We start from the raw sequence: 10,000 nt of genomic DNA, 5'->3' as shown, positions 1-10,000 counted from the left end.
TATATATATATATATATATATATATATATATATATATATATATATATATATATATATATATATATATGCGTATATATATATATATATATATAACTGGATAGCTGATATACGCCCATATATGCCCGTGCGGGGCGGGGGTAGGTTGGCGGGGTGGTCACTATTTTTTAACAAGTACGGAAGCCACCGGCTTAAAGTAAATTATCTTGACCCACTCTATAAAATGTTCCCCAATTCCAAATTGTTTTAATGTTTCAAAAAAAATGGCCATTCAAATTGATCTAATGCCTTTTGAGCATCCAAAGATAGAATAATATGTTCAAAAGTAATCGAACATTACTACCTGCCCAAGATAAATCCTGTTTGATCGGGATATATAATCTTAGAAATATGATTACCAAGTCTCATGGCCAACACATAAATTATAATTTTTTGATCACGGTTTAAAAGAGCAATAGGTCAGTCATTTGTAGGGTCAGTTTCATCTTTCCCTTTATTTGGAATTAAACAAATATTTGATTCATAGAGAGAGTTAGGAAACCTCTTATATTTTATTAATTCATTCACCAAAAGCCTTATAGAATTCACAGCCAAACCAATCTGGCCCGATGCCTTTTCGGAAGGAAAAGCATGAATGGCGTTTACAAGATCTGCCTCTTGAATTGGAGAATCAAGTTAATCTTTTGTACTGGTGTCTAATTGAGGAATATTTAAATTCTTGTAGAAATCTCTAATTTCAGTTACAGTAATAGCACTCTTACTTGCATTAAGTTCTTCATAGAAGTCTCTAAAACAATTTATTTCTTCCAAATTCGTAACCAAATTCCCTGTTTTTTAATTAATTTTATGTATACTACGTTCAGCTTGTTCATTCCAAGTTGAATTGCTAACGATTTTTCAGGTTTTTCTCCAAGTTCAAAATGTTTCTTTTTAAGTTTAAGCAAAACTGATACAATTATCTATAATAGTATTATATTCAAGTTTAAGCTTTAGGATCTTGTTGTAATCAGATTGTGAAAAGGAAGTTCTATATGCTTCTTCCAGCGTTGAAAGTGTTTGTTCAATTTCTCAAATTTGGGTGTTTAGTTTTTGTTTCTTACATGATTCAAATGAAATAACATAACCCCTCATTACTACCTTGAAAGTCTCCCATAAAATCATATCGGAGACTTCCCCATTGTCATTAGTTAACTCATCCATACGCACAGTCATATACGCCACAAAGGAGTTATCCTTCAGAAGAAGAGGATTAAAACTCCATCTATATTTGGATTTAGACAAAATGTGATTTAACTGCAATGAAATCGGACCATGGTCCGATATCAGAATGTTGTGGTATGTGGAGCTTTTCATATCGGGAAGCAATTCAACTGAAAATAAAAATAAATCAAATTAAATTACATTTTTGATCAAATGCATTATGAATATCGTTGGAGTGCTCATCTATTTTACATTGATACATAAACTGTAAAATGTGAAAAAGGTGAAACTGAAGTGGTCTGAGCTCTGAAACTCCAGGGCTGAAATGTGTCCCACAAGCCTATTTCTTTGTCCCTGCTGTTACTATGTACAAAACCACAAAATTTTGTACAGTTTTTCCAATATCAGCTTCTTCTTTTTTTTTTTTTAAACAATATTGTGATTTTGTTATACAGTATCATGGGCATTTTTTACATCGCTAACCTCCCCACAATCTCGTGATAATTATCGTATTGTGAGGTTCATATCATATCGTGGCGTTAGGATATCGTTACATCCGTAGTGTCCCTGTGATCCTAGAAGCTAAATTGCTGAAGGGGTTTGTGCAGTCCGTTCCCCATTTACAGTTCTAACCAAACTTATATGTTGATTTTGTTCCTGTCCCAAACTACCTAAGTATCTGGATAGATGGATCATGCAGTATGAGGAAGGCTCTCCTCCCAATCCGTTTTGTTGAATCTTTAATGTTGCTGCCACCATCATGTTGTTCGTGTGTGTTTGTTTGTGTTTGTGTGTGCACGTGTCGTAGGGATGGGTACCGAGCCCCGGTATTAAACTGGTCCCGTGGTTTAATTTTTTAAAACGGGTGTATTGATAAGATCCACCCTGGGCAAATTAATCACATTTGTTTTCAATTTATTATTAACAGAGGTGGCAAATCCATGTCCAGAAAGTAAAAACCCTGCCACAGTTTGGCCTTAGCCCTGATGCTAGCTAGCTAGCTAACTCCTTAGCAGGTAAACGAGCACCATGGGAGCTAGCTAGGGAGATAGCTACAAGCACTTGAAAGTAAAAACCCTGCCACAGTTTGGCTTTAACCCCTGATGCTCCCTAGCTAGCTAACTCCCTAGCAGGTAAACAAGCACCATGGGAGCTAGCTAGAACCTGGGGCTAAAGCCAACCTGTTGCAGGGTTTTTACTTTCTGGACTTGGATTTGCCACATCTGATTATTAACAATTTATGAACATTATTTTGCACCTTTTACCTTTGTATTCTCGTTTCCAACTTCAATAAAATGAAGAGCATGATCAGAGACGAGAGCTCTCGTCAAACTCCATCAAGCGCGAGAGAGATGGTTGACAGGTCTCTGAGCCCTTCCTGTGCTTGTGTAGTGCTGTGCTTTGCTGTAATCATTTTAAGACATCATATGTACTATTATAAATACGTCTATCATGCCATATAACTCTTAAGTGTTTATACTTAGCCTGTGTGTAGAATGTGCTGGGTTAGCCTTATTGCTACACTTGCATCTGAGCGTTTAAACCAGAGGTGGCAAATCCAGGTCCAGAAAGTAAAAACCCTGCCACAGTTTGGCTTTAGCCCCTATTGCTAGCTAACTAGCTAGCCCCCTAGCAGGTAAACAAGCACCATGGGAGCTAGCTTGTGAGCTAGCTAACTAAGACCCGAGGCTAAAGCCAAACTGTGGCAGGGTTTTAACTTTCTGGACCTGGATTTGGCACCCCTGGTTTAAACTCTGCTCAGCTTAACAAATCAGTCGTAAACATTAAGTCTCACTGTCCAGGCCTAAGTAATCTATTGACAGTCGATCCAATAGCTACACTCAGTGTTTTGAGTGGGCCGGAACGCACAGGTACGAAGCTCTGGCACTTCTAAAAATCTCCGTTGAGCATTCAGGTACTTCTCAACGTGCAGAGAACGTACTGTCAACGTTCCCGTACACTTGACAATACATGTTTTCGGACCCCAAAAAGCTGTTCTGGTGATCGCCACTAATCCACAGACTTACATATATTATGGAAGTCCTGCGCTCATCACATGTATATTTCTGTGCTTGACGAGAGAAGCGTGCAGACGTCATTCATGTCGCCCGCTGTAAACGTGATGCTAGCTGGCCCGAACGCGTGTGTACAACCATAGCTCTAGAGTTAAGAAACTGAAATAAAAACGCTACCATGCTGTCCTGGCTCAAAGCTTCAAAAAGGTGGATTCGCAGCCTGATACAACATGGATGTAAAAAAATAAATAACCTGTGCTACTCATGCTGAAGCGAGAAGTGATGCTGGCAGTGGCCATTTCGCGTTGCCAAGCCTAGAGTAAGTTTAATACATTGACATTTCCGCTGCATATTTTTCACATTATTTTCTTCCTCTACAGTGAAAATACCACCGTGTGTAGTGTACGGTTATACCAATAAGTATAAAATAAGTGTGGGAGAAGCTCTAAATGCAGATTTCATCAGTAAGAATATGAATATAAATTTTCTCTCATAAGTTATTTTTCCGAGTGCTACTCAAGTGAGTTGAGTTTACATTATTGTGGCACTTCAAAGACATTTTTTTTTTAAGTTTCTTTTTTGCAAAAAAAAACATACCCATAAGAATATCGTTAAGGCACCGGATCGATAACGAGTATCGCTAAGGGTACCGAATTTTCACGACTATAAGGCACACTTTAAAGTCTTACATTTTCTCAAAAATTGACGGTGCGCCTAATAGTGAGGTGCGCCTTGTGTGTGGAAATCTGATTGACTGTTTGAGAGAACATCCCGCACACATTGCTTATAAAAAAGACAAAAAAGGCAGGCCTGACTGAGGACAGACATGAGAGCACAGAAGAGTCAACTTAGTGGCGAGTTCTCCAGCCCCTCCTCTCACTCTCCCTCTTCCCCTGCCCTACCCCCGCACCCCCACGCGTTTGCTCTGCCAATCGTGATTTGTTGTGTTCAAACTTATGCCATGGCGCTAAAGCATGCATGTTCAGTGAGCATGTGTCCTCTTTTTTTCTTTTTTCCTTGTTTCAGAGCTTAACGAGCCACTTACAAGTTAATTGTTTGATTGACAGCTCCCTCCAAAACAGAGCGGTCTCGTGCAGGGAGTGAGGGAGATAGAACATAAGAAATGCAAAGGGGTGTCCGGGCTAAACTACTACATACAGTCGTGTAATTGTTTCCTTTTTTTCTTAAATGCTTTATTGAACAAAGTGCACTTACAGCAACAGACTGTCAAAAGTCACTTTGAAATAGTGCAAGTCAAACCAGAGTAGCTAAACAGATCACACCACTAATAAAGACACCATTGGTTTTTCCCACGCATCACCTTTCCTTCCTTATCTCCGTGACTCAAATTCGCACTGTGAAAACTAAAGTTCGGCAAATGAACGCAGAGCTTAGTATTATTCTGGGAGGCTGGCGACAGCACAGCTTTCCCAAGACTGGGTGGTAGCACCGTGCAAGTTATGCCACAATTTGTCAATGGATCGTGAATGCTTGGGCGAACGCAAAAGCCGGCATCATTTCTGAGGACACAACGAGACTGACTCTGACAATGAGACGCCGTGCCGTGTTTGATGAAGAACTTGCCCAGTTGTTTGTTTCTGATACAGAAGATCATGAGGACTAAGACTGATTTGTGGATTAGGATTGATCAAAAACAACGTGAGTAGATTGTTATATATATATACTGTATATACTTCAAGTACAACTGAACTCACTGTTTACATTGTTACTTCAACCGAACTCAGTTTTGTTCCGTTCGCTGCCTTTTTAAAAACATGCGCTAGCAATAGCATACGTTTTAGCATAATAGCATGTTACCATATGTTTTGAACTAGCGTATGTTTAACCATGCGTGAGCCCAATAGTGCGGTGCACCTTATGTGTGTGTTAAACACAGAAATAGCACTAGTAACTGGGACTGCGCCTTATAATATGGTGCGCCTTGTGGTCATGAAAATATGGTAGTAGTATCGATAAAATCATAACAGTACCATCAATAATGCTTTTTATATTCAAAAATTTTAGATTAGAATAATTTATATAAAAAGCAAATAGAAATAATAATAATAATAAAAACTACTCCTATTCCAAAGACATGCATGTCATGTTATTTGAACTCTCCAAGTTGTCCATAAGTGTGATTGTGAGTTTGGATGGTTGTTCGTCTCTGTGTGCCCTGCGATTGGCTGGCAACCAGTTCAGGGTTCACCCCGCCTACTGCCCGAAGCCAGCTGAGATAGGCTCCAGCGCCCCCCGTGACCCTTGTTAGGACTAGCGGTTAAGAAAATGGATGGATGGATAATAAACAAAATGAAAAATTAATTCAAGTGTCACAAAGTACCGTTATCATCAGGGAAACACTCATCCACTATTGCCGTGTACTTCTCCTCAGTAGTCACAACATTGCCCCCTGTTGGCAGCAGCTTATGATGTGGAGGAGTTCCTTTTAGAAAAGTCTAAACACCAAGAACAAAATAGGAAATAATGAATTTCATAAAACAACAGAAAAATTCATGATTGATTGACATTCTCATTTAAGTAAAAGTACTGACCTCTAGGCTCTCATGACACTCAAAGCAGTAGTTGGCTCTCACTACTAAGTACCTCTTCTTCCATTTTCCGCTGTCATCAAACAAGAACACACTATCCTCATACAGCACCTCCCCAACTTCAGGTGACTCCTGGTAAGCATGAAATTCACAAAGCACAAAGATATATTATTTGAAAAAAGCTATAATTTTTGCGTACACCAATATATACTGTAAACAATTTCTGCTCTAAAAGTCATTCAACTTAACACCCTATTGGTTTTAATTCAGCTCACTGATTTGATTTGTATTCAATAAGGAATACGTACTGTGAGTGTTTTTGCTCAAACCTTTCATCATTCATTTTCTGTACCGCTTCCTCTCATTAGGGTTGCAAGTGAGCTGGAGCATAGCCAGCTGACTCTGGATGGAAGGTGGGATACAACCTTGGAATCCTCCAACCCAGGCAGTGCACAGGTTGGTGCTTCTGGTTTTAAAGTCCTGGGTGATTGCCCTGTCAATCAGTAGTTGGTGTTTGGTTTTACTTTTCTGTGCTCTGTTAATGGATTGATCCATATGCCTTCTCAATTTGGATGCTATTGAGCTGCCATGTGGTGCTGAGGCAGGTTTTAGTCTGGTAGTTTGATGAAGCCGTCCTTCATGATCAGGGCTGTCCGACCTTGGGTTAACCATTGCAGGTGGTTCCCCGATGTTAGCATCTGGTTCATTTGTGGTGCCAGGAGCAGTTTGTTTCTTTAGCCAGTAGGCATGTATAATGTTGGGCCCTAGTGCACCTCTTCATCATTGGCACCATTATGGCTACGTTCACACTGCAGACAAATGCGACCTAGATCGGATTTTTTTTCCCCAAATGCAAACTGTATTGGATTTCTTTTATGTCAGTCTGAACGGCTCAATTCCGATTTTTTCATATTTCATAAAACGACCTGGGTCGCTTTCATATGTGGTCCTAGATTGGATACATATCAGAATTTTTGCAATGTGACCGCAGTCTGAACGGCCAGGTCGCATATATCCGACCTCTTCGTCATCAAAAATCCAATATGCGCTCCGTGGCGTCCGCGCGGGCGAGGGCATTACTTGGGAGACGCACGTAAATTGGCAAAGTTGTTTCGAGTAACAGTTGTGGCTTTATATTTGACTTTGATTTAATCCCACTTGAAACAGGAAGCATAAAGTTGACATTTGTGGTGATATTATTAATATAGTCACACAGACAACTCAATATGCGCGGCAACGACGTGGCCTCATAGTTAGGGCGAAAAAAAGGAGAGGTCTCCGTGAGATGAGGAGCTCGAACAGGCTCGCCTAATTTTCATAAAATATTATTTCTACCTCCTTCCCACATTACTCCTCTGGAGATACTGTATATGGTAAAAATATGAGCCCCAACGACAGACTTATAAAAGTCTGTGGCCCTGACACGCTGGACCAAACGTATTTACTTCTGCAAACACAACATTGTGAGTGACGTATCTTCTTCTGCCCATGTGGGTCACTTTGCGGACGCATTATGTTCACACGGCAGACAGACTGAGGTCGCAATTAATAGCTAATGTGAACGCTTACTCAAAAAAAGAAAAAAAAGAAATCGCATTTCACCGAAAAATCAGAATTGAGCATTAAGACCTGAAGTGTGAACGTAGCCTATGTCTGATGGTTCTTGTTCTGGTTCTTGTTTTTCCACAAGAAATCCTCAGATGAGCAATGCAACTTGTACACAGAACTGACATGGATGTCATTATTATGGGTCTGCTTGCGGTGCTGCTCCGCACGGAGCAAGCAGGCACATATTGTCATTCTACCTAGGACAGTGGTTTATTTTTTTTCTTTTTATTTTTTATTATTCCAGCGATTTTTCGGCAAAAATGTGGCCCGTACCGTAGATCACACCGGCACAAATGAGGTCATCAAACGATGCGGCTCGATCTGACTCGCTGCGCTACTAATTTTCTAAGAATTCCCAGTTACCATGGCGACGCTATTCCCAAAAAGCTCCCAAATTAACTCCCCATTGGGAATGAATGGGAAAAGGGAAGACAAAAATCACACATCAAGCATCTTTTTCCAAGACACGCTGCGCGCGCATACGTTATCCGACCAATACGAATTTTAGCTCATTTTGTATGAATTTTTCCCATCTTTAGCTCAGTGTCAAAATCTTTTTTAAGGAATGAAAACTCTCCCCACTGTGCGGGTTCAAAGACAGTGAGTGAAATAGCTTTCTCACACACTCTTTTGGCTAATTAGCCTAACAGTGCTGGGAACAAAATAATCAAACAAATTGAAAAAAATTCACTTCAACTCGTCACCATGACCACAATCTTTTCTTACTAGACGTCAAATTCTCACATTTTGTAGTCACGAGTGTCTTCTTTCAGACAAACTAACTTTTATTTGGCTAAGGTGTCATTTAGTACCTTTATTTTCACCTTAAGCGAGGAGAATGCGGACTCTCTCGCCTATCTTTTCAATGTTAATTTCGGCGCCTTTTTCCTCTTCATTTCTGATCAATCATAAGTTTTCAACCTGCTCTCATTTGGTCATTTTTCATCCGATTAAGAAAATGAGAACATGCTCGTGTTCCCCAAACCCTTGCCGTTCTAACGAGCCATTTCTTGAATCTGTATCTTGAACCGTTAAGTCGTGAGAGGCTTTTGTTCAAGGGGTGCGTCTCTCATACAATCTCAATGGAATGTGGGGCGCGTGACGGCTCCAAGTCAAAAATGTGTGTGCGCCCTTAAAGTGACAGTGAGATATTTTTCGTTTCTGTTGATTATGGTTAACTTCCACATTTCTTGACCGATTTTTGTCGTTTAAATTTTAAACTCTTCAGCTCATTTACATTTTTTTAAATACATTTTCATGGACAGTGAGATACTTTTAGTTGATGTTTATTATGGTTAACTTCCACATTTCTTGAACGATTCCAGTCGTTTAAATTTTAAACTGTTCAGCTCATTTACAAGAGTCAGCAGTCCCATTCAAAATTTCCGCGGGAATTTTTCTAGTTTGACATACAACCTAACATTATATGGTTTGTTGAAAAAATAAAAACATATGCCAACATAAACCAAACATAAACGTGCTGAATACGACACACATTCAGCTACTGGTAACACAAACACATATGACATGGATTAACGTCCTATGTGTAAATAATGTATTTATATGCATTATGAGAACAATATATATGCAAAACAGGTAGATATAACACTCCTAGAACTCATATGGGCCAAGTATTGTCGCGTTTCATTTGCATTTGTGTTATTTTTTGGAATATATTTACAGTTGAGCCCCGCTATTTAGGGCTGGCCTGCACATCTGTGTATAACTGGCGCAATGACGCCAATTGTTTTTAAGTTATACACAGGGAGTCCTCAAGTTACGGCGGAGTTCCGTTCCTACGCTGGCGATGTAACCCGAATTTCAACTTAAGTCGGATTTCACCGTTAAATTCGATATTTACATCAAAATACTTTGTACAGTAATTTTAAAAAACATATTTGCGTGACCCGGAAGAGCCGGAACCAATACTTCGTGTTTAGGCACGGACATTCATTCACATAGAATGACATTTTAAACATAGAAAGGTTCGCATACCCTTTGTTTTAGCAAATGTGTGATATTTTCTTTTTGCTGCTCCAGTTCATCTTCCAGCTGAGAAAACCAGGCCACAGAGAACTGCTTCCTATAGTATGGACTGAACTCCTCCAGCTTAGCCTCAGCCTGTTCTGCGGTGATAGAAACAAGCTGATCACATGATGTACAGGGAAAACTTGCTAATGTCTGGACAAAAGCCTCAGAGCGTGTTTACTACAATGGTGCAACTATTTGCAAAACTCTCAGAGGAGCACATTGACATGCTTGTCTATATTGTAAAAAATCTTCCAACAGCAAAGATAATTTAGACCAGTGATACGACAAGCTTAGACAGTCATCATAGAAGAAAGTGCACTTTCTAAACCCTTGTATGCCTTAATAGATATTTGTAAATTTTTATTTAAGCCTTTTAAAAAAAATTGTAGATGAGTGCAAATGCAGCATTTGATTGTTTATTTGTCGTATATTTGCTACCTCAAAATATAGTTCTGATTACTTGTACAGTAAACCACCAAATTTTTTAAAATATAATATAACATACATACGCATACGCATATACTGTATACGCATACACTATATATACATACGCATACGTATATATATATATATATATATATATATATATTCGCATACTTA

At 39.2% G+C, this 10,000-nt stretch overlaps 1 protein-coding gene across 2 annotated transcripts in view; it reads right to left on the bottom strand.

The window, feature by feature from the left end:
- The window catches only part of niban1a (niban apoptosis regulator 1a), a 73,287-nt gene that overhangs the window by 43,530 nt on the left and 19,757 nt on the right, over positions 1 to 10,000 (bottom strand). Inside the window, exons 2-4 of one of the 2 annotated variants that reach the window (XM_077583141.1) lie at positions 9,365 to 9,490; positions 5,765 to 5,893; positions 5,554 to 5,668 (exon numbers count right to left, since the gene is read on the bottom strand). In XM_077583141.1, coding sequence (XP_077439267.1) covers positions 5,554 to 5,668; positions 5,765 to 5,893; positions 9,365 to 9,490 — 370 coding nt within the window. Of the gene's footprint in view, positions 1 to 5,553; positions 5,669 to 5,764; positions 5,894 to 9,364; positions 9,496 to 10,000 lie in introns of both variants that reach the window. The other variant, XM_077583142.1, reaches the window with a different exon arrangement.

The sequence above is a fragment of the Vanacampus margaritifer genome, chromosome 13, assembly GCF_051991255.1.
Source record: "Vanacampus margaritifer isolate UIUO_Vmar chromosome 13, RoL_Vmar_1.0, whole genome shotgun sequence".
Classification (NCBI taxonomy): domain Eukaryota; kingdom Metazoa; phylum Chordata; class Actinopteri; order Syngnathiformes; family Syngnathidae; genus Vanacampus; species Vanacampus margaritifer.
This window is presented reverse-complemented; position numbering and strand designations above follow the sequence as displayed.